This window comes from Mercurialis annua, linkage group LG3 (assembly GCF_937616625.2).
Source record: "Mercurialis annua linkage group LG3, ddMerAnnu1.2, whole genome shotgun sequence".
NCBI classification, from domain to species: domain Eukaryota; kingdom Viridiplantae; phylum Streptophyta; class Magnoliopsida; order Malpighiales; family Euphorbiaceae; genus Mercurialis; species Mercurialis annua.
Window position 1 is genome coordinate 9,559,925 of NC_065572.1, and position 25,840 is coordinate 9,585,764.

The 25,840-nt window shown below is 32.1% G+C and overlaps 3 protein-coding genes across 6 annotated transcripts; all 3 read left to right on the forward strand.

The window, feature by feature from the left end:
* The first annotated feature begins 588 nt into the window (after positions 1 to 588).
* On the forward strand, positions 589 to 5,599 carry LOC126674309 (tyrosine--tRNA ligase 1, cytoplasmic). Its single transcript, XM_050368744.2, has 10 exons — positions 589 to 771; positions 877 to 1,030; positions 1,129 to 1,418; positions 1,518 to 1,614; positions 2,805 to 2,910; positions 3,023 to 3,105; positions 3,268 to 3,413; positions 3,648 to 3,753; positions 4,527 to 4,586; positions 5,363 to 5,599. Exons 1-10 carry the CDS (start codon positions 695 to 697, stop codon positions 5,381 to 5,383), a joined length of 1,140 nt encoding a protein of 379 aa, XP_050224701.1. The 5' UTR covers positions 589 to 694; the 3' UTR covers positions 5,384 to 5,599.
* Positions 5,600 to 8,337: 2,738 nt separating this feature from the next.
* LOC126674518 (disease resistance protein RPM1-like) lies at positions 8,338 to 13,735 on the forward strand. 4 transcript variants are annotated; one of them, XM_050368974.1, is made up of 2 exons: positions 8,338 to 8,492; positions 10,594 to 13,735. In XM_050368974.1, exon 2 carries the CDS (start codon positions 10,616 to 10,618, stop codon positions 13,445 to 13,447), a length of 2,832 nt encoding a protein of 943 aa, XP_050224931.1. In that variant the 5' UTR covers positions 8,338 to 8,492; positions 10,594 to 10,615; the 3' UTR covers positions 13,448 to 13,735. The 4 variants fall into 4 exon arrangements, with proteins under 4 accessions (XP_050224931.1, XP_050224934.1, XP_050224935.1 ...); XM_050368977.1 differs by having other exon boundaries at positions 10,626 to 13,735; XM_050368978.2 differs by lacking the exon at positions 8,338 to 8,492 and having other exon boundaries at positions 8,812 to 13,098; positions 13,179 to 13,290.
* Positions 13,736 to 15,263: 1,528 nt separating this feature from the next.
* Positions 15,264 to 17,291, forward strand: LOC126671504 (uncharacterized). The gene is made up of 4 exons (XM_050365273.2): positions 15,264 to 15,460; positions 15,782 to 15,831; positions 16,137 to 16,368; positions 16,517 to 17,291. Exons 1-4 carry the CDS (start codon positions 15,289 to 15,291, stop codon positions 17,143 to 17,145), a joined length of 1,083 nt encoding a protein of 360 aa, XP_050221230.1. The 5' UTR covers positions 15,264 to 15,288; the 3' UTR covers positions 17,146 to 17,291.
* Positions 17,292 to 25,840: the final 8,549 nt, after the last annotated feature.

Sequence of the window (25,840 nt, forward strand, 5' to 3'; positions counted from 1 at the left end):
TATGGGTTATTTAACTTACTTTTTTTTTTGCTTTTTATCACTTTAGATGAAAAATTTAAAACCCAAATTTCAATCTGATTTTTTTTTTAAATAATAAAAAAAAAAATTTCAGAAAAAAAATATTTTCAAAAAAATATTTTAATTTTTTTTCTAGAAAAAATATATTTTGATAAAAAAATAATTTTTTTTTATTTTCCAGAATTTTTTTTTTAAAAATATTTATTTCCAGAAAAAAAATATTTATTTCCAGGAAAAAATATATTTTGATAAAAAAATTTAAAACAAATAATTTTTTTTTTTTAAATTTTCCAGAATTTTTTTTTAAAATATTGTTCCAAAAATATTTATTTCCACAAAAAACTTGGTGAATCAATCAACAAATGTATATGCACTTTAAATAATATATAACCCAAACAAAACCCAAATAAACCAAGAAATTTTTTTAGTTGGGTTATAAAATTTTAATAACTTAATGGTTTATAATTAAAATGAATATAATGTTTTGGGTTGGTTTCACATAGTTGGTTTGGGTGGGTTATGTAAATTTTGTACACCCCTAAGTACAATGAACCCCTTTTATTGAGAGCGCAGGTCAGCGCTGTTAACGTATCTATCACACCGTCTAATATTTATTAGGGTTTTTTAATCCCTCCTCTTGTCGTCTTCATCTTCTTCAGTTTTATTACTCTCAGACATGTCGACGGCGGACGAGACACCGCCACCATCGGAGCAATTGCAGTCTCTCTCCGTTTCTACTTCCTCATCTTCTCCGTAAGTTGTGCAATTTTATTATTTTTAACAGTTGAATTAGAGTTTCAAACTTTCGGTTGTGCATTAAAATTAATGTTGTCCCTGTTTTTTTTTTTTTAAATTTAGGGGTATTATGACTCCTGAAGAGAGGTTTCGAATCGTGAGAAGCATTGGAGAAGAGTGTATACAAGACGATGAGCTAATGAATCTGCTTACCAAAAAGCCCCAACCTATTTGCTATGATGGGTTCGAGCCTTCTGGTCGAATGCACATCGCCCAGGTAGGTTCTCCTTCCTGTATTCAAGAAAATTTTCTGATTTATTTTGTTATGTGGGATAAGTCTTATGACAATCGTCAACTTTTTGCTATATTGAACAGGGCGTTATGAAGATCATAAATGTGAACAAACTGACTTCTGCAGGATGCAAAGTGAAAATTTGGATTGCTGATTGGTTTGCCCAGCTTAATAACAAAATGGGAGGTGATTTGAAAAAGATTCAAACAGTTGGCCGCTATTTCGTTGAGATATGGAAGGCGGCTGGTATGGATCTTGAAGCAGATAAAGTTGAATTTGTATGGTCTTCTGAGGAAATTAACTCTAGGGCAGCTGAGTACTGGCCCCTTGTTATGGATATTGCTCGTAGGAATAACCTTGCTAGAATTGTGAGGTACATGGTATATCGTAGACTGCACATTATCCTCTTTTTGGAGTCAGTGGAATCATTAGCAAATTAATTAAAAGGTTGTTCTTTTCTTATTGTTTTTAGGTGTGTGCAAATTATGGGTCGTACTGAGAAGGAGGAGCTTACAGCTGCTCAGATTCTCTATCCATGTATGCAGTGTGCTGATATTTTTTTCCTCAAGGTATGTTTGCTCATTCTGAAATTAAACGTCTTGCCTCATCATAGAGAAATCATTCTGGTTTTATTTTATATTTACATAGGCCAACATTGCTGCATAACTCCTCACTCTTGTGATTTTGAAAGTGGGAAATCGGTTGATATTTAGAAACATTTTTATGAGGCAATAGGCTTTTAGGGACCTTAAACATTAAGCTCGTAACTCCTTTATCAGGTGTTATACATGTAAATAAATGTGAACCATAGCAAATAATAGCAAGTAACCCCCTCGTCAACCAAAGGAAATCTAAGACATGCATTGAGCAATGCTCTACGAACCATTGAGTAGGATTTTTTCAAGTTGAGCCTAGACTGAAATTAGTGCAAAAACATACTTCTCTAGATGTTAAATGGTCACATGTGCAGCCAGTTGAGTTTGCTATCAGTTTCCATTCAATCACTCTCAAAAGTCAATTTAAAGTTCTTGTGTTTATCGTTGTGCTATTAATCAGTAAACCCTTTTTCTTTGTCCTCTGCAACTTTTTGTCCCCAGTATGTCTCATATTCAGCTTCAATCCCATATAGTGTTGCATTGATGTTCAAGTTTTGTGCATTCACATCAGATCTGGCTTGACTTAAATCACAAATTTTGCTAATTAATAATTCTAATTTTGAAGTAAGTTAACCATCATTTAGTCTTATTGATCTTTACCAGTGGCAGTGTCATGCATTCCTAACTATGAAATTTGGTCCATCTTCCTTTTGACAACTATAAATGGCTTGTGCTTGTATGCTAGTTGCATTTTATATTTTAGCTTGTGCTTATATCATTGAGTTTTCTGGTTTCAAATCTTGTTTATCGTTTGATTGTAGTAGAAAGAGGTTATTTCCCCCTTTTTCCTAGTCTGCTTTAGCAAGATGTCCTTATTGAGCTCTCTTTATTTCTTATTGCATTGTATTTGCTGCCACAAAATTAGGTTAAATCTGTTTAGTGTCAGCACTTGAGAAAGTAAGGAGCAATTCCTTGTGCCATCATTATTACATTAGTGGAGGGTAAAACATATGCTGAAATTTGAAATGTGAATATAGCTGTCAATTAATATATGATTAGTTTCTTTTCAAAACTTTGCCAAGAAAATATTTATTTACCTTATGGAATTGTACTTTGTATAAATAGTATTGCATTTTTGTCTTCTAATGGTTTTCGTACAACAGGCTGACATTTGCCAGCTGGGCATGGATCAGCGGAAAGTGAATGTTTTTGCAAGAGAATACTGTGATGACATCAAGAGGAAAAACAAACCTGTCATTTTATCTCACCGTATGTTCCTACTTTGTTTATTTCATAATTGAAACTAATCTAATTAGCATGTTTATTGATCTAATTTATTAGTTTTCCTGGATTTCTCTGACTCTGGTTGCTCTGAATGCAGACATGCTCCCAGGTTTGCAAGAAGGGCAAGACAAGATGTCAAAAAGTGATCCATCTTCTTCTATCTTTATGGAGGATGAAGAGGTATGTTTGAATTTTATACAAGGAAAAATAAAGCAATGTGAATTTCTTGATTGAACATAAATTCTGACATGAAAACCCGCCTTCTATTGGTAGCAGTTAATCTACAATTTCCTTTATTTCGATGCATTGATTACGTGTTGCTCTTTTTAAATATTGTCATAGGCAGAAGTAAATGTGAAGATAAAGAAGGCATTCTGCCCGCCACAGCAGGTTGAGAAGAACCCTTGCCTGGAATACATCAAATACATTGTCTTCCCATGGTTTAAGGAATTCAGGGTGGAACGTAGTGCAGAACATGGTGGGGAAAAGTAAGTTGTGTTTCATTTACTCTACTTTTCCAGTTTCCCCTTGTTTTTACCTTTTCTCTGTCCCTTTTCCCGAGTCTTAAATCATGTCCATGCATCAAACAGTTTATCATAGCTTAAGCTAACTCATATGTTGTTTTATCATGTTTTGGTGCTTTGAAGTCTGGATTGTCTTCGTGTGTATTTAGACATCAATGGAATCCTAATAATAATATTTAAAACTGTGTACTAATATAGGATCTATGAAAGCTATGAAAAGCTTGTTGCTGATTTTGAAAGTGGTGAATTGCATCCTGGTGATCTGAAGCCTGCTCTGGCAAAAGCAATAAATAAGATATTGCAGGTAAATCTTTGGTATTGCTTCTGATATAGATCAATTTTGCACATTTATATTTGTGTGATCTTTTAAGCATAAAATGTGTTTCAGCTGGCTTTGCATAAAGTATCATAATTGATATGAATTCATGCGATCATTAAGATAGGGATATGTCTATATTAAATAAATTGAGAATAGTTGTTAATTTGTTATGGGATATGGGATATGGTTCTTTTCTTGGAAAGAAATTAATTTCTTTGGAATTTTCCAAGATTAGTTTTCGTGTTAGAGAATAACCCAGACTGCTATGAAGAGCAGAGAATGAAAGCAAGAATTACTAAGATGATTCTGTCTCATGTGTAATTTGCTTTGCCTGGTAGCTTGCAGCACTAGTTTGGACTTCATGTAGAATAATATTATGGTGTGTCAATGTGCTTTTGGAGATGGATCAATTTACGGGCTTATTCTGAGCAAATAACAACCCGCAAAAAGTTCAAGGACTGCTCTTAGCAAAAAAGAAAAGAAAAACAAATTGCAGATTGCACAGCACTAGATGCTGTTTCGGTTATTTTAGATGGATAAAATTTGTGGGCTTTCAAACTAATACAGGCTTTGAAATAAGTGGGCAGTCGGGCAGTTAATCAAATAAATAATGAATTAGAAAAGGAATATTCCTCAGGAGCTGAGCTGCAAACTTCATGTTTTTGTACTCTGAAAATTTGTATGGTATAGTTGATTGCTTTTGTAATTTTAACAAGTATTTGTTTTAAACTGATTGTTTACTGAAATATTATTCGCAGCCTGTTCGTGATCATTTCAAGAATGATGCTAATGCTAATGATCTGCTGAAACGGGTTAAGGTTAGTATACTTATTGTACTTTGTTATTCCTATTTGTTCTCATAATATGCATGATCATGTTTCAATTTCAAATTATAATTATTATTATGAGAAGACATACATTAAGGGTGGGCCGTGTGCATGCGGTATTTTGATTCAGTAGTAGAAAAAGGGAAATAATAAAAACAGCCCAAAATAGGCCAAATCTTTTAAAACTAAATCACTCGGCATCTAAATAATTTTCATTTGGCACCTAAACCTTTTCTCTTTGTCAACTCTGTATCATATATGAATCGAAGATATATAGAAAATGTATCAGCAAAGTTTTTTTAAGATATCTAATTTGTACCTACAATGTAATTTTTTATGGGCAAAAATAAAAACATAAAACATGAAAAGATTCTTAATTTTTTAGGTAAAAATAAAATGTTTGGGCTTAGAATTTTTGAAAATTAAGTGATTTTTTTGGGTAATTTTGTGGTTAACCCTTAAATAAAACGGATTGGTTTTTAAAGGAAATAGAATCCAAACAGAGTTATACATGTGAAGTTCTGTTCGGTTTTTGGTTTAACCAAAATACTAGAGCAATTCTTCTGTTTTAAAATAAGCTAGCTTTTGGGATTTGAAAATTTTAAGAATAAAATTAAAAAATAAAACTAAAGCTTAAAAATAAGAATTAAACCTAGGCATAAATTTTAATTTATTTGCATACATAATATAATGTTACTTTTTTTTAAAGAAAATTGCATTATATATAATACTATATGTTGTTTAACCATGTATTTTCATAAATGTAGGGTTATAGAGTAACACGATGAGTTGGATTTACATGCGAACTGATGTCTACTGCATTGGATTAGATCATCTGGAAAGGACCTCTTATTTTTGAAATTTGATGATGTTATAAAGACAATTTTGATTGTATTGCATCATTCATTTGGTGGTTTCTGATAATTATGAATTTGGAATCTATATCTTTTAATTTATTTAGTGCTGTAACACATATATTTTTTTTAAACCCTTTTGGTTTAAAATTTTTGGCATTGGATCCTGCACTTTTTTTGTCTAAAATTGTGTTTTTATATTTTTAATTGTATAGATATTGGATCTTTCCGTGTCTATTTAAACTGGAAAAAAAAAACAATGCAGAAATTTAATGTCAACAAAATAGAAGTGGAGGAAATAAACTTTACTAAAGTTGAGTATGAATTGTTTAAATATAATAATTTATTTCAGTTTTATGGCGGTGCACTTTAGTTTTTGTGATAGAAGAATCTAACGTTTACATATTTAAAGAATATAGGGGTTTAGAGCTGATAAATCAAAACGTATTGATTTAATGTGAAACAGTGGACAAACGCATGGGTGTGGGGAATACGAGTTTAGCCTTTTTCTACTTGAGTATCTACAAATTTCTTTTTCAACAATTTAGTGTCTAATATGTGTAAAATGGTAATTTAAGTGATCAATTCGATCGGGTTTATGGTGGTTCAACAGCTAAATAAGCATAATCGAACATACATTGGCGTCGCACAAACTAACACGTCAGAATAATTTACTTTATAATATAATTCTAATATGTATCCTTGGATTATCATCCTTACTAATAGTTGATCTGTCTGGGGATTTTCGATCTTTCAAATATCAGCCAATGTTATGATATAAAGACTTATCTCGAGTTATTCAAATATCAGCCAATAATCTATGTTTCGACAACTAAGACAGGACGGCTATAGGTTCATTGATGCATGAACCGTGCTTTTCCGAGTCCTTGCTTGATACAAATGCGGATATCTTCATCATGTACAGGAGCCATATGAAAGTCTGTAATAGGTATGAGGTCTGTTATTGCCACAATGTTGTTGGGAGAAATGCTTATAATTTTACCATCCATGAGAAACTTGATCTATAATCTAGAGCACACCAGAGGATGGAATTGTGATCTGCCCCGTAGGATGTTGAGTACCACAAACTCAACTGTTGATTCAATCAGCCTCTCTATGATTACTATATGATTTCATGTTTAAATTGACAGTAACGTCATGGTCGCTAAAATTTAGAGTTTGCATCTAACCCCGCTGCTCATATTTAACAATTGAATTTTTTTTAAATTGAATAAAATATATAGATTTTATAAAATTCACAAATATTCAGATAAAAATATATGGAATTCATAAATTTTAAAAATTTATCATTTTTTGAAATTTATTTATTTGAAATCTTACATCCTTGCAGGTATAAATTCATCATCTGTGTTAGAATTAATTGTTAAATCTTAATATTTTATTATCTTAATATTATTCACATAAATTAGTTGATTATATTTAATTCAAACAATATTTTAAATTCATACTTCATAGATTTAATGTTCATAAATTTTATTAAATTTATAGATCTTTTGTAAATTTAAATACTGACGATTTTTCATTATAAACAAATGGGATAATTATTAGGGACATTCTTACCAGCTATCTGTTTTTGAAACTTATTTACACTATTTTTGGTCATCTTTCCCTTATTTCCTACGCTACCTATTTTTCTAACTTATTTACAAAAGTGCCCACTATATATAGAAGTTTTATTTCATTTTATGTTAAATTTTTACATAGCCACTCTTTTTTCTCTCTTTTTTTTTTCTCAAGATTCTCTCTTCTTTTCTTCTTTCTTTTTTCGTTTAATTTTCAGTTTGTCTCCCCTGTTTAATTTTTTGTTCGTCTTTTCCGTTCGCGCTAGTCCGTTCGTGTCTTCCGTTCGCACTATGGATTTCTCGACTCGTTTTTAGATTTGTGAATTTGTTTAGGTCTTTTTGTAATGATTTAAACATTTTGTAAATAAATGATTGTAGATCTATAATTTTTTGTTTATAAAATTGTTCAAATATTCATATAATTATTTATTTTGTCTTTCTCTTATTCATAAATTTGTTTATTACTACTGATTTTGTAAAGAACAAATTGATTTATGATGCATTTGTAGTAAGTTTACAATATATATATGTTTTAGTGTATTTTTGATGTATTTATAGTGTGTTTCTGGTGTTTTCGGGATATCTATATTTTTTTGGAGTATTTCTGCCGTTTTTAGTATATCTATTGTGCATTTACAGTATTTATGGTGTATTTGCAGTGTTTTCATGGTATAGAACATAAAAACACTACAAAATGTCATAAATACACGATATGTACACTAATCTTACACTATAAAACACCATAAAATACTATATATACACTATTATTACACTATAAAAAAATAAAAAATTCTAAAAAAAAAATCTATAAAAAGAGAATAAATTATTAAAAACTGAAAAATAGGGTTGTGTAATCGGTCGGTTTGATCGACCGACCGAAAAACCGAAAAGGTATTTATAAAATTAAAAAAAAAGGTATTTTTCGTAAATAAAAAAAGTTAGGAAAGAAAAGTCAAAATTTAACAGATAAAATTGTAAATAAGTAAGAGAAACATGTATCTTAAAAAATTACCACTAATTATTAATTCTCCTTTATAAATACTAGTTCTTCCAAGATTTTTAATAAACAACGGTTTAGTCTTGACATTTGATTAAATTAATTAAAGTGGGTTAATATCATATATTTTCGTATTTTAATTTTATTTAAATAAAAGAAATCAAACCGGCTGGAACCGAAACCGGACATGAAACTGGACGGTTCTTTTGAACCGTGAACCGGCAGTTCCTAACTAGAACGACCTAGTTGTGAACTGTAACCTAGGCCCTAGGTGATTGAACTAAATGTGCATGCCTAAAACTAAGCAATTCATAGATTGTTAAGTTTCAAAAGCAAGAACACAGATACCTTTTTAGCTCATTGTATGAAATTAATGAGGCAAATTAATATCTGGTGTTATTCTCTTTCAAACATTTAATCGAACAAGTGGTGGGCACGTCATAAATCGTTCTATTCAAACTTGGTTAGTCCTTAATTTCTTTATTTATCTTTGAAAAATTGCTTACCTTTCTTTTTACATGCCAATGACTTGTACTCCCTCCGTCCCGTTTAAGAAGGGACATATCTCAATTTTTTTTGTCCCACATAAAAAGGCCAAATCATGGTTTTTGTGCCATTTTATAAGGAATTCTCTTTTATACCCTCATTTTCTCTTTCTTTAATTAAAGCTAATACTCTACACACAAACTATAAGACAATAATTAATAGGGGTAAAATAAGAAAAGCCAAAAGTAATTATTATTTTCTTAATCTATGTGTAAAAGGGATATGTCCCTTCTTAAGTGGGACGGATGGAGTATTATACACAATCAGAAGAAGACACTATTTTTCCTGCAAATTTAGCTGTTAACTCAATTGTATAATTGATAATATTACCATTTCAATTTAAATCATATGCTACAAAATTAATTTTGTGGAATATTATTTTTATAGAGATAGAGTTGTTAGCGGGAATTAGCGGGGATTAATTATTATTATCCATTTTTAGACAAGGCGAAACCACTGCATCAGCATGTGGAGAGTCGGGGTTGAACCCCCGACCTCATGGCTAAGCCCTCAAGTACAATGGAATATGAATAGCACATAGTTGTTTTATTTTCAGTTAGAAGAGGAATATAGTGTGAGGCTGAGAGTACTAATCAATCTTTCATGATACTTGTTTGTTATAAACATTGTGTTTTTCTTTTCTAAAAGTAATTGGAATTGCTTTTTTTCATATAACTATTAAGTCGTGAATTTATCGGAAGAAGATGCGAGTTAATTGTGTGATCGAAACTGTTAGGAAACTGTTTTTGTTTTGGCTAGTTGCTAGGAAGTAGGAATCTTCCATAATATTATTTTGGGCTTTTTCTTGGGTAGTTTTCATTTCTTCACAGTGAAGAAATGAATGTTCTTTCAAGAATGATAAGGGGAAACAAATCTATTAGATGTCGAGTCATTTATGAAAATAATGGTTTTAGAATGTTTCAACTTTCAAACATCTGAATTGCAAAGTGCAAGATATAGTTTGATGGCATCTTGCTTGTTGTGGATGAATTAATCAGTTAATTGTTGAGAGCAACTGCTACAAAATCATTTTTGTTTTGGTTAGTTGTTGGGAAGTAAGGAATCATTCAATAACATTGTTTTGGAAACAAATCTATTAGATTCTGAGTCATTTATGAAAATAATGGCTTTAGAATGTTTCAAACATCTGAATTGCAAAGTGCAAGATATAGTTTGATTACATCTTGCTTGTCATGGGTGAATTAATCAGTTAATTGCGTGAGAGAAACTGATACGAAATCATTTTTGTTTTGGTAACTTGTTAGGAAGTAGGAACCAGTCAATAATATTATTTTGGGATTTTCTTTTGTGGTTTCCTTTCTTTACAGTCAAGAATTGGATTTCCTTTCAAGAATGAAAAGGGCGAAATGAAACTGTTAGATGCTGAGTCATCTATGAAAATAATGGCTATAGAATGTTTCGAACATCTTAATTGCAAACTGTAAGATATAGTTTGATGACATCTTGCTTGTCATGGAATGACAGACATAGTTGACTCAGCCAACTGCAATGTCCTTTATTGGCTGCACTCAAATTCATAGCCTCCATAGTTCTGCTCGAGGCAGAATCAAAAGTTAGAGAGATGAACATAAGTGAAGCATTTAGGATAGTTCTGCCCGGATAAGAACTTATGCTGCTTAGATTAGTTTTTAACAGGGTTGAAGAAGTTTTGTGGAATTTAAGTTTATTATATCATTGCTGACGATGATAGAGTATTGTTTACTTTTACGAAAGCCAGTCATCGACCACCAGAAGAAGTCAGATAATTAAATTTCTTAAACTATAGATGAGTCCTATGTTGCTTATAAACATGGCTAATTGACTTAAGTGCTACAAAAATGTATAAGAGCATGTGTTGCCTCAAAACTAGTAGCAACACATAACAAACTGCTTTCCTGTAAATCTTAAGTTCATTCACTTTTTGAGTAAACCATTCAAATCCTTTCATTTCAATCCAAAACCTACAATACCACTTGTTTCCTGTTTCTGATATTTCTGTCGTAACTTCTATTTTTTAGAGGACTAATAAATACATTAGTGATGGCTGAAGGTTCGGTAGTCTTCCTTCTTACAAAGCTTACGGAGTTTCTCCAAAAGGAGGGAGGCCTATTGTCAGAAGTTCGAGTGGAAGCTGAGTATATTAATGATGAACTCGAGTTCATGAAAGCATTTTTAAGAGTTGCAGAAACAATAGAGGATATTGACCTTCAGCTCAAAGTGTTCGCAAAGAAAGTGAGATATCTTGTATTTGACATTGAAGATGCTCTTGATGATTTCAGTTTACGTATTCCTTCTGATCATGGATATCGATTCCATGCTTCTCTTCAAAAGATATTCAACTTGATTAAGAGTTTAAGGGCTCGGCGTCATATTGCTTTGAAAATGCAACGCATCAAACTCAGAGTAATAGACATTTCAGAAACACATCGAAGATACTTGATAAAAAACAATATCATGGAACAGGGCACAAGCTCCAGCGCTGAAAGACAGCTATCCAGAAGAAAGGGTGCACTTCAACTTGAAGAAGCTAATCCTGTGGGTATTGAACACCCAAAGAAGAAGCTTATCGACTGGCTTCTCGAAGCCAAATCTGACCGTGAAGTGGTTTCAGTTGTTGGCATGGGTGGTCTTGGTAAGACTACTTTGGTGACAAAAGTATATCATAATGAAGAAGTAAAGAAATGGTTTGAGTTTCGTGCCTGGATCACTCTTTCTCAATCTTTCACAACAGAAGACTTGTTAAAAGATATCATTCTCCAACTATTCTATTTTCTTCGATTATCAGATCCTCAAGTAGACAAGATGGACAACGATAAGCTTAGAACGGTTATCAATGAATTTCTTCAGGAACGAAGGTATCTTGTAGTCTTAGACAATGTCTCCAATGCTAAAGCATGGTATGAATTTGAGAATGTATTGCCGAACAACAGCTGTGGTAGCCGTATATTACTGACAACACAAAATCTTGATGTTGCCTTGGCCTCATCCCCTGATAAAACCTATAACTTGAGTCCATTATCTCAAGAAGAGTCTTGGACCTTATTTTGCAGGAAAATATTTCAGAATGAACCTTGCCCTCCACATTTGGATGGTGTTCTGCAAAACATTCTGATCAGATGTCAAGGATTGCCACTTGCAATTGTGGCCATTGGTGGTGTTCTTGCAACAAAAAACAGAAGTCGAATAGACGAATGGGAACTGGTGCATCGAAGTCTTGGCGCTGTGCTAGAAGACAATGGCAGATTGAAAAGTATATTGTCGCTAAGTTACAATGACTTGCCTTACTTTCTCAAATACTGTTTAATGTATTTCAGCATTTTTCCTGCTGATGATTCAATTGAGCATGCAAGACTTGTCAGATTGTGGATAGCTGAAGGATTTGTGAAAGAAAAGGAAGGGATGACATTAGAAGAAGTCGCAGAAGGCTATTTGAATGAGCTTATAAAAAGAAGTTTGGTTCAAGTGGTCGATACAACTTCTGATGGACGAGTCAAAACTTGCCGCGTCCATGATATTCTCCTACAAATGATAATTCTCAAGTCAAGAGACCAAGATTTCGCATCCATAGCTAATGAACAGAGTGCTAGAATGATGTGGCCTGAAAAGATTCGCCGTCTGTCTATACATAATGTCATGCCAAGCATTCAAGAAATGTTGACTGCCTCAAGACCGCGTTCACTGCTCATGTTTTGGTGGTTAAATTCTTTACCGGAATCGTTTATATTGAATCTGTCTTCTCATCGTTTAAGGCTGCTTAATGTATTGGATCTGGAAGGCGCACCTTTAGAAAAATTTCCAAATGAAGTCGTCAGCCTCTACCTTTTAAAATATTTGAGTCTAAGAAATACCAAGGTGACGTCCATTCCAAGCTCTATTGGCAAGCTTCAGAACCTAGAAACCTTGGATTTGAAGCACGCCCATGTCACTGAATTGCCTGCTGAGATTTTGAAGCTCCAAAAACTTCGTCACCTACTAGCATATCGTTACGAAAATGAGTCTGATGATCAGATTAAAACCAAATATGGCTGCAAGGTACCAGCTCAAATAGGATGTTTACAGTCACTACAAAAGCTTTGCTTCCTGGAGGCAAACCATGGCAATAACCTTTTGACTGAACTGGGAAAACTAAATCAACTGAGGCGGCTGGGCATTGTGAAGTTAAGGAAAGAAGATGGGGAAACACTGTGCTCTGCCATCGGAAGCCTGAGAAACCTTCGTGCATTGTCTATTTGTTCTGTAGAAGAGACAGAGATCATTGATATCAAGAACTTATCTTCTCCTCCTAGATTTCTTCAGCGACTCTACTTGACAGGACGTCTTGAGAAGTTACCAGAATGGATATCTTCGCTCGACAGTTTGGTGAAGGTGGTTCTGAAATGGAGTGGATTAAGCGACGATCCGCTGTTGCTGCTTCAGCATTTACCCAATCTAGTGCATCTGGAGTTTGTGCAGGTTTACGAGGGGGAGATTTTGTGCTTCCAAGCTCAGGGGTTTCAGAGGCTCAAGTTCTTGGGTTTAAACAGGTTAGATAAACTCAGCACAATAATCATTGAGCAGGGTGCAATGCCTAATCTTGAAAAGCTAATTGTTCAGAGTTGTAAAGCGTTGCAGAGGGTGCCAGTAGGCATTGAATACTTGGACGATCTTAAGATTTTAGAGTTCTACAACATGCCTTTGGAACTAGTCATGGCTTTACATCCCAATGGAGGAGACCACGGAGATTATCGGAAAGTTAAGCATGTGCCTGAAGTTTTCTTCACCTATTGGTATGATGGCAATTGGGATATCATTTCCTTGGAAAGTTTCAAAGGTAAAAGCTCTGCTGACTCTGGACCAAGCATTATGCCGCGTCCTCGGCATATCTGGAAATAACGGTACGAGTTATACATGTAATTATAAGTCCATCATCCTTTAAACATGTGTGCTTTGTTGCACAGAAACTCTAGAGTGCTTTGTTTCGGCTTTCTAGTTCTAGTAATGCTTCGAAAACTCTAAAATTCTATATTCAAAACATATTCTTGTAAAAAAAAAAATGTTTTGTCGTTTCCCGTTTTGACGTTTCTATGTATTTTACAGATTTGATAATATCATTCTGATTCTTGTATATAGTTTATTGTCTACAAAAGTGAAAGGTAATGTAAAATTTCATAGATTTTATTTTGCTTTATGATGTTTTTGCTTATTTAGCTTTCTGAAATATGATTACTACTGTTCTGTTAAAGGCTTTGTTATGAACATTGTTTTCATAGAATGCATCATAAATGTATTCTCCAGCTTATAAAGTAAGAGAGATGCAATTGAAATGGTAACTTTCATGATCTATAGCTCACCCTGATTTGTTTTCTTATTGCTAGTTTGAGCAATGAATTATCTTTTTTGGCGTTTATTTTCATGGGGATTTTCTACATTGTATTTTTAAAAAACTTATAATCGAGAATGAGATATTTGTATATAAAACTCTTAAATTTGAATGGTATATTCTTATTTATGAGTTATGCCTTCATATATTTATGAAATCTTATTTTAATTTTAATTGTATCGATTATTTTTATTTATAACCAATATTCATTTAAGTAGAGTTTTTATTAGAAATAAATATAATATTTCAATTTTTCATTTTTAAAATTAATTGATTGACGTTGATAATATTTATTTATAATTTATTATGATTATGCCAATGTATTAATATTAAATTAGTTAGAATTTTTCTTGAATTACGAAATATCTTTTATGAGTTCGATTAAAACATATCTATATGAGTTGGATGAAAACTATTAATTGTATCAATAAATTATACTAATAATTAAAGTAGTAGTAAGTGTAATATTATATTAATTCGTTATAATTAATTTAATTTATTTTAAAATTATAATCAATGTCGAGTTAGTTAGAATATTTTTAGATTATGAAATATTTTATGAGTTGGATTAAATATATTATATTAATTAATTTTAATGTAATTATATCATTATATACTTTTTTGTTGGATTATGCAATATTTTATTATATTAATTATATTAATTGAAGTTATATTAATATATCTTATTAATAACTAAATTAATTAGAGATTAATCAGAATTTTTGTTAGATTAAAAGATATTTTATAATAATTCACAGGTTCGTATAACTTTTGTTTTTCAAATCGGTTGAATCACATTTTCAATTTTAAGAGGAATTGACCTCAGTTGACCTTTGATTCGCGAACCAACAGGCCTTTCCGGGTTTTAAAACACGGGTATTCATTTTTAACATCACTAACTAATTTAAAAAAAATAAAAAAGTATCTCATATATTTTTTAGATAATTTCTTCTATTTCCCATTAAATCCAAAACAATCTTTTACCATTGTTTTACGTCTTCTACCATCAAATTTAAATAACAAATCTAACATAAAAGAAAGAGTAAATATTTATGAAGAAAGTTAGAACTAAAAAGAAAATAATAAATGAAGAAAATTATACAACCAAAGCCAAATCGTAAACCTTAATTTTAGATAGCATATAATTCGCTATGTTAAAGAGCTGAAAATTTATTGGTGACAAATGATTTGTAAATATAGCAGAAAATAATTAATTCTCAGCCTTAACATACAACCCATAAATTTCTCAATTCTACTGTGTATAAACCTATATCTAAATTTAGCTTTATCACTAACATATATAAAAATTGAGGGATTTGGTTTAATTAATTGTATTACATATTAAGTAATAAAAATGGGAAAAGTATCTCTATTGTTTTGCTTTTGCATTTTGGTAGCCTTTAGGTATGCCAATGGTGCTCAGGAATTAAAGCCTGAATTTTATGAACTTAAGAAGGGAAATGTTTCCATGAAGTTTACCAATTGGGGTGCAACTATTGTCTCTCTTGTTGTTCCTGATAAATCTGGTAATAATTTATTTTTATTTATTTTATTTTTCGTTATCGGATCAATATATTCTTTTCCAATCCGTATGTTTTGATTGGGATTCAAACACGAAATCCTCCCGCCAATGAACTATATAGTTTAAATGATATTTGCGTTGGGCAAAATTATGCTAAGATCGTGACTTCGATTTTTCCTTGCAAGCACTAGAAGTTTCTCCTTTCTAACTATAAAAAGCAAAAACTTAAAATTCAACCAATAGATTTTTAGATATTAATATTTCATTTTAGATTTTTCTTTATTATTCTTTTGACATATTTTGTTTTGGAAATATTTGCTTGCAGGCAAGCCAATTGATGTTGTTCTTGGTTATGATACAATCAAGGAGTACCAAGTGAGAATTCTATAACAATAGAACAAAAAAGTTTAAAAGTTTGAGTTGTATCAAATATTTGCTCTATTTTATAATTCGGTATCAAAATGCCAATTTGTATAAAAAATTTCAATCCGATATGGCGATTACGTGAAGCATTTTTTTAAAATATTACACCGCAACGTCGTTATATCAGTCATCATCTAACGGATATCATATTTTTAGAAGATGCTTCGACTGATCGGAACATTAATCCATTTTGACCTAGAAATTTTAAAACAAAAATTAAATTTTAGTTACTATTTTGATACAAAGTATATGTGCAGACGGACTCGACATACTTTGGAGCAGTAGTGGGACGAGTTGCAAACAGAATCGGAGGAGGTCAATTTAAGTTAAATGGAAAAGTATATAAATTACCAACCAACGATGGCAAAAATACTCTTCACGGTGGCCCTAAGGGATATGCTGATGTTCTTTGGAAAGTCACCAAATACAAAAACTCTGGAAATGCTCCTTACATTGTCTTTACCCATCGCAGCTCCGATGGCGAAGAAGGTAATTAATCATCAAAAATAATTTAAATTTTAATTAATTATAAAAAAATATTTAATTTTGTCAATTCCGGTCCGATTTTTAAATTTTATATCAATTGTTACATAATTTCATAATTTGATGTTAATTTTTTTTTCCTATGTTTTCGCAGGATTCCCCGGCGCACTTCGTGTAGTTGTCACATACACACTTGTCGCAGACGGTCAATTGAGCGTTTTCATGAAAGCAAAAGGTCTAGATGAAAAAATATCCCCAGTGAGTCTAGCACAACACACTTACTGGAACTTAGCCGGTCACAACGCCGGAAGCGTTTTAGACACGCAGGTTCGTATTTTCGGACAATTCTACACCGCAGTCGATGAAAGCCTAGTCCCAACCGGCCAGCTTCTATACGCAAGGGGAACCGCATACGACTTCACCGAGCCCGAACTTAAACCGGTCGGAAAAAGAATTGCCCTACTTCCTAAAGGTTATGACATTAACTATGTTCTTGATGATTTTGAAGTTGGAAAAATGAGACTTGTAGCAATAGTGGAGGATAGTAGGTCAGGAGTGAGAATGGAATTGACTTCTGATGCCCCTGGATTGCAATTCTACACTGGAAACTTGATCAATAATGTGAAGGGTAAAGGTGGAATTGTGTATCAAGCTCATGCAGGTTTGTGCATGGAGACTCAATGGTACCCTGATTTTGTGAACCATCCTACCTTCCCACAATCACTTGTTCAGAAAGGAAAGATTTACAAGCATCACATGCTCTTCAACTTTACATCTATTTAAGATTCTCATATTTATAATATATAATATAATAATACATTCTCTCAATATATATGTAAGTAGTATATATAGAGTTCCTTTTGATTGTCGAATTTTAGTGATGTTGTATCCTTTGAAAATAATAAATGATTTTATGTATTAAGGAATAATGTTGCACATTTAAAATTTTATTTTTGATCGATAGTTCAGATTAGTTAGGATTTCTTTTTGTTATTTGTCATCGATCTTATTCTTAATAATGTGTTTTCATTCGATTATTATTGCGATTATATTAAAAAAATTATTTATTTTGATAATATATCACTCTAATTGATTAACCAATGTAATTATGAAATTCAAAAACATATAAAATAATTTAAAATATAAAAAATTAATCGAAAATGTGATGAATCAAACTATGAATCTTGTTAGTGTCATGTAAGGCTACATTTATGAACGAAGCTCATTTGGAACTTGGAGCAAAAACTTGATTAACAGTCTCGCCCGATTAGATCATGGAGTTTAACCCGTTGTAACTTTTCTTATATTAATTATTAGTTAGTATTTATTTGTTGGTGATTTGAATTAATTTTTTTTGGTTCATTACAGTTTTAGTTGAACATAGTTAATTTAAATTTCTTATGTGTTTTATTATAATTGAAATTGTGACACAATTTTTATTGTTGTATTTTATATCAGTGAGTTGCTACATGAATACTTGATCAATTGTATATATGAATTGAGGGAATTATTTTGTGATATTTTTCGGTAAAAAAAGAAGTAAATATTAATCTGTTTTTTTTTTTAAAAAATATGTATGCCTAAGAACCCCGACTCAAGTATGATATCATTTTCTGGAGCAAACAATATTTCTTAAAGGTGAAATTGCATAGAGTTTAGTCCTAATAAACTTATTATCGCTTTCAGAACCCAAAATTGTATTGAAAGTTATTGATGGAAACCAAATTGCTGAATAGTAAAGTGAGCCGAGTCGTATAGGATCCCCGCTCGCCAGAGCAAAATTTAATGACTCGCTCAAAGCTAAAGATGTCCGAATCTTGGGGGCTTCGCCGTGACTAAAGAGAGACGTTAATTTCTAAAAAAATCACGAACTTTACACGAAGTTTCATTTTAATCATGACCTTTAAAAGTTGCCATTTAAAGGCACGAACTTTCATTTTGTTTCAAATCTATCATTTCAGTGTATTTTTGTTGATTAAATTCTTCAATAAACCATTAATGAAAAACCCAAATCATAAATCGACATTAAATCTTATTATCTTTTAGTTAGAGTATATAGGATTAGGAATTTTTGGTTCGATAAAATACACCGGATTTTACTTTAACGATAAATTTGAAACAAAATGAAAGTTCATGCCTTTAAATGACAACTTTTAAAGTTCATGATTAAAATGAAATTTCGTGTAAAGTTCGTGATTTTTTTAGGAATTAACCCGACTAAAGACCACTTAAGAGGATTCGCCCGAATTCCCAAAAAGGCCGAATCTCATAGAATTCAGTAAATTTCGGAATCACATCCAAAGTGCGTCACCAACATATATGATTACATGAGAAACGATATAAAGATTCTAGAAGATCAGATCTTGTAGAATCATTTTCCTACTTGAAAACGTATTCCTATTTGTGAAGATAATCCTATTTAGGAAGACATTCCTAAATAGGACTCTTGCTGAATAGGAATCCTTTTCCTATTCATAATCATACAACTAATTAATAAAAATACATTTCCTATTCCAACTCTAAAAGGTATTCATCATGTTCACTATATAAAGGACTTGAGGTATGCCTACAACACAATTACATTCAATACAACTCCTTTAAACTCAAAGACTGACTTAAGCATCAGAATGCTAATCGGACAACCACCGTTTAATAAGTCATCTACTCTGTTTTGTAGGTTCAAAGACTCCGTTGAGAAGACATACTCAATCAATTGGCGCCGGCTATGGGAAGGCATGACACCTTTGAGAATCAAAGAAGTGTTTTTTGAACTCAACAAATTTATTGACGTAATGAACTCGGACGGATCAAACCTGAAGAACGAACAACCAACTGAAAAAAAAAGCTCAAAGAAGAAGAACCCAACAGGAAAAATTAGCATGAATCATGAAAAAGAGAAGACTTCACCAGAAATCTACATGATAAAAGGAACAAGAAGCAGCCCACCGGGAAAAAGGAAAAGAAGAGAGATACAAGATTCAAGGGAATTACCAGTAATAACATTCAACGATGAGGATTTCGGACGATAATCATTGAACACTGGAACGTAGAAAGAGTTATTATAGACGAAAGAAGCACAATAAACTTAATGATCAAGAAAGCCTACAAAGGCCTTGGACGAACGACACTAGAGTTCAAGCCAAACGCCACCCCACTTACTGGATTCGGTGCGGGGACAATAATCCTAGACGTAAAACTGGAAAGAGAAAGGAAAGACGAAGAGTTTTCGATGTTGTTCATCATAGTGAATATCTACCTACCATATAATGCCATCCTAGGGCGACCCTTCCTCCATGATTCGGCGGCCGTCACCAGCATAAAAGAACTTACAATGAAAATTTCAACCAATGGAGGAATCATCACGATAAAAGAAAGCAAAAAAAAAAGCCAGGAAATGCTACGAAAAATCTGTGAAGGAATCCTTCGAAACATTACCACTCGAAGGAATCCTGAACCATGATTTTGAAAAAAAAGGTGAACCCAAAGGCCTTATGTAGAAACTGGAGTTGGGCGAAGAAAAGAAAGTAAACTTAAGGGTCGGAATAGACCCCAAATTTGAGAAGGAGACCGTGGCCATCCTGAAGCAAAACGTGGGACCATTCGCCTTAGAGACTTCGGAAACCGTCAGAATTGATCCACACATCATAACCCATGCGTTAAATGTGGCGGAAGAGACGACCCCATTAAAACAAAAGAAAATAAAATTCTTGGAATAAAACAGAAGATAATTGCAGACAAAGTAGAATAGTAGAAGAAATCTGGATTCATTAGAGAAGTTCACTACCCCGAATGGGTAGCCAATGTTGTGATTGTAAAGAAAGCCAATGGGAAGAATAGAATATACATGGACTACACCGAGTTAAACAATAGTTACCTGCTACCTGATATAGATCAACTAGCAAACTCCACAGCTGAGAATGCCATGTATAGTCTAGCTGACGCAATGCAAGGCTACCATCAGATCTTAATGAAACAAGAAGATCAAGAGGAAACATCATTCATAACTGACGGTGGAACATATTGCTATACCGCAATGCCATTCGAATTGAAAAATATTGGGGCTACTTACCAAAGGCTAATGAACTTCATGTTCAAAAGCGAAATCGGCAAAAGAGTTCAAGTATACGTGAATGACTTGACAATAAAAAGTGAAAAATCCGAAAATCATGCCAAAGACTTGGAGGTAACTTTGAAAATCCTAAACAAGATCGAAATGAAGCTGAACCCAGATAAATGCACATTCAGAGTAGAAGGAGGAAAGTTCCTAGGGCTCATGATATCCTAGAGACGCATCGAGGCAAACTTGAAAAAACTAAAGCAATAATGGATATGAAGCCGGCAACAAACATAAAAGAAATCTAGAAACTCAACGGGCGAATCACAGCCCTCAGAAGGTTCATGTCTTCTTCGGCGAAAAGATGCTTACAATTTTTCAAAGCCCTAAAAGGATCTCAAAAGTTCAGATGGAATGAAGAATGCCATGAAGCATTTATAGAGTTGAAAAAATTCCTAACCTCCCCACCACTCCTGAGCTGATCAATACCTAGAGAAATCCTGTACTTGTACACCTGTGCATGGAAGGAAACAATTGGAATTGTCCTAGTAAGAGAAAAGGAATGAAAATTAAAACTAATCTACTATATCATCCGAATTCTAAAAGGAGTGGAAACAAGATACCTAGAAATAGAAAAACAAATGTCACTAGAAGTGGTGACCACGATAAAAAAATTAAAATACTACTTCCAAAGCCATACTTTTGTGGTAAGAACAAACCAGTCGTTGAGGAAAGCATTACAAAGACTCGAAACCTCTAGGCGACTCGTCTAGTGGTCAGTCCAGCTAAGTGAATATGATGTCCGTTACGAACCACGAAAAATACTGAAGGCGCAAGCACTGGCAGATTTTGTGGCCGAAATCACACCAGGCGAATAGTAAAAGCCAAACCTAGACCTCCTATGGGGGCTATACGTTGATGGAGACTCAAACAAAAAAGGTGCCGGAGCAGGAGTCATTCTACAGGGACCATGTAAAATCAGAATAGAATACGAAGTGCACATCAAATTCGACGCAAGCAATAACGTCGCCGAATACAAAGCTTTAATTACAGGACTCATCTTAGCTTTGGAAGTAGGAACCGAAGTCCTCAAAATCCATAGCGATTCACAGTTGGTGGTAAATCAAATCAAAATTGAGTACCAAGCCAAAGAAGCTGGAATGAACAAATACCTGCCGGAAGTCAAAAAGATGCTCCAAAAAATAAAAGAACAGGGAGGACAGTGGGTAATTTGCCAAATTCCACGAGAAAAAAAACGGAGGCTGACACCATAGCTAAGTCCGCCTCTGAATTAGAGGATCTTTTTAGGAAAATGCAGTTGAAAAACAAATCTTAGAAAGACCAAGCACCGAAGAAGAAGAAGTAATTGAGATCGATGAAGAAGAGACGTGGATGACTCCAATTATAAAATATTTGGAGAATAAATAATTACCATCGGACGACAATGAAGTTGTCCGAATCATTCACAAAGCAGCCAACTACTCTTATTATGACAAGGTCCTTTACCGAACCTCGTTAACTCACCCATGGTCGAAGTGTGTATCTGCCTAAAATGGGAAACTCATTCTTTAGGAAATCCTTGACAGAATATGCTGAGCTCATGGGGGAGCTAGCACAATAGCAAGAAAAACAATACTACATGGCTATTACTGGCCGACGATATAAGAAGATGTCAAAGTACTGGTGAAAAATATGGCCAATGCCAAAGACATGATAACATCAGTCATCGACCATCCACACAGCAAGACTCCCTAGAAAGCCCTTAGTCATTCGCCATGTGTGGATGGACATAGTAGGACCCTTCCCAACGGATAAAAACTAGAAAAAAAATTCCTCATTGTCCCAATCGACCACTTCACAAAGTGGGTCGAGATAGAGGACTGTCAACTATAACCGCAACAAGAATAGATGGATTCATTAAAATCGAAGTCATTTGCACAGTCGATATACCACACACGCTGGTTACCGACAATGGCAAACAGTTCGACTATGAACGATTGAATTTTTTTTGCTCAGGACTGATGATCAATCTAAAATTATTAGGGTTACAACTGGTATTTGAAAATCATTAAGTGCAATTTGAAGAATGAGATAAATGTTCAGGATCTTTTTAAACTTTTTGTTGTTTCATCATGGAAAGTGTGTTTTACGCAAGGGAGTGAGACTAAGGGGAAGTATTTTTGATCTGTTTCTGTCAAGTTCAAGGTAAAAATAATCTGATTAGCTTAAAAATATCTTTTTTAATATTTTGTGTCAAGTTGAGAGGATGAATTGGTTTTTTGTTCGCTTTTATAATTTGCAAATAATTGTTTTGATATTTCGTGCCTAATTGTGGGGATGAATTAATCCTCTGTTCATTTATAATGTGAAAAACTATTATGATTTACTAGTTGTTATTATCTTGCTAGTCTTGCAATCAAGATGGTTTAAATTGATAATCATTTAATACTTTTATTTGGTTTTCATTTAATTAAGTTGGCTTTAATTCTACCGACAACTACATCATCTATTGATAAATGTTTTTAATCAATGAAGATCATTAAAAAGAATTATGCAACAAAATAGAGGATGAATAGATTAATAATATGCTTGTATTTTACCTATAGAGATAAAAAAAAATTGCAATATTTTTAAAATAAAAAAGAGACAGCTTCAAGTTTCATCTTATGATCATTTTAAATTTTAATGTATTTTTCATTTAATATATTTATATGATTTTTTATTGGGTATTTTTGCCTCCGTCCGCATTAAATTTGATTGCGATATATATGGGAGGAGGTAGTTTTCAGCCACGGTGTTTGTTTTTGTGAGAAAGGTAAGAAAAAGGGATATATTTTTAAAAAAGAGGTAGTGAAGTTTGATTTAATATTGATGATCCAACTTAAATTCTATAGTATATTATAAAGGAGATGTTTGGACCTTTGAATTTTCATTGACTATGTGACACCAGATCCTTCAAACCCGGATTCAAATAAGTTCCTAATTCTCAATTTCTTTTTTTAATAGATTTATTTATATATTTGTCTATATTAATAACAAAAAAAAACCTACTTCATTTGTTTTTTCTTTGTTATCTATTAGAAAATTCAAGTTGGAAGGTTCTTGATTGGACTATAGAAAAAAGCATCTTTCCTTGTCCCACTTTTGCTCCTATACCAAGTCAACAAAGAGGTTATGAAACAAAAATTCAATTCTACTTTTAATACAATTTCTTAGTTAAATTAATAAAGGGAGTATTAGTTAAAAAAAAGTTACCTTTTGTGTTTTTTTTTTTGCAATGTAAGTTATTATTCAAACGTGACACTCCAGATTCCAACATTTTCATCATATAACTTAGTATCGTTTTAGATGATTTTTTTACAGAAAACGATGTCGTTTTAGCTGGTCTGAATGTTTAAAACGACATCGGATAAGTCATCTAGATTGTAAAATGCCAAAACAAAATTGAAATTTAAATGTTAGAAAATGAAAACTTAATTTTTTATGCCAAGTTTAAAATAGAGAAAAAAACAAAAATATTCCAAAATATATCAAATATTACTCAAATAGCCAAAACCCAAATTCTTTACATTCATGACAAAATAAGGAGAAAGTTTACATTTTCTAGCCAACCACTAAATAATAGACACATGTCACACTTAAATGAAAAAAAAATCAATAAAACATGTGAAACAGCTGTTAAACAGCTGTTAAAACGCGTCAGCAACACACCTGACACGTGTGTCAGAAAAGCGCGTCAGTCGCGCGTCGACGCGTGTCAGCGTGTCAGAATTATTTAAACAGGTATCATTTATGTATCATTTATATATCATTTATGTAATGTATCAAAACATATTTGCAACTCAGTTTCAGTTTTTATGATTTTATTTGGTTAATTAATCAACCAATTTCACTAATTAGGCAATTGTACTGAATTTTTATTATTGGATGAATTTGTTTCAGATCTCCAAAAACCTATAAATTTAGATTAGTTGAGAATGTGGTTTTGCATAATGAGTTCTTTAAATAGAGAAATTTGAATTACTTTTTTTCATTGAAAATAATGTATCGGAGATGTATATATAATGTATCAGTCTCTTTAAAATTTATTCGTTGAAAATAATTATTATGAGTTGGAGACTAATTCTAGAAATTATAATAAATGGTGTATCTATAATGTATATGCGATGTATCAATGTTATATATATAATGTATCGTTAATGTATCTAAATGTAATACATAATATCATATATATAAAATTGTACCAACTTAAATTTTAGTTAGAGATAGCTAAAAGTTAAAGGCAAATCAAGTAATATGTTGTTAATAAGAGCATATGATTTTAAAAATTATAATCTATGGTGTATCTATAAAATTTATTTTGTTAAAATAATTAAAAACGATAAAAATATGTATTTACGATGTATCCGTTGTGTATCTATAATGTATCAGCGATTTATCTACAGTGTATGAGTGGTGTATATATGATGTAACACTGATGCATCCGATATGTATATTCATAATAAACTAAACAAATAACTATATAATGTCTTCATTAAATTTATCATCAGTTGATGTTAATCTTACACAAACGAGTAACGAGTTTATATCAAAAATGTAAATATTTACATTTTTTCTAATTTACTTAACAAATTAAATCTCTAAAATAATTAAGATACATCTCAGAAACAAATCATGTACATTTCAAAAACATTTCAGATACATCTCAAAAATAGCGGAGATACATCTCATAACTAGCTCAGCTACATTCTTCGAAATAAAAAAGGTAGTCTAAACTTCTTGCAAAAAATATTGATAAAACCATCAAACTACAAAACAGAAAAGAAAAATCATTAAACAAAAACAGATTAATGAATATCATATAATACATATAAAACTATAAAAATAATACATTTCAGATAAACAGATAAGATACATCTCAAAAATAGTGTACACGCGTCTCATAATTTATGAAAAAACTATAACATTCTACAACTCCACTTGGATCATCACATGTTACGAACATGTTTTAGATATATTAATAATACATGATATATAAATAATACATAAATAATACATATTACAAACAACTTAATAATTCATATACTAGTACAAGTATCACCCTTCTATGCACTGTAAATTGAATCACATCCCAGAAAAAAAGTCATGTACTTTTTAAAATTGTTCAACACTCTAAGTGCATAGTGAGTAGAGTTCAACCTTCCATCTCTCTAATATTAACACATTTTAACATTTTTTGACTCTGAAAGACACATGTTCTAATATTTTATTCCAAAGATTAATACATAATTAAGCAATTCAGAGAGAGAAAAGGATAGCACATAAAAATCAGCCAAACAAGTCTACTAAAACAAGTAAAATTCAAAGGATAACATTAAAAATAGGAAAAATTTAATTTCTTTTTAAAGCTAATTCAATAAAGAT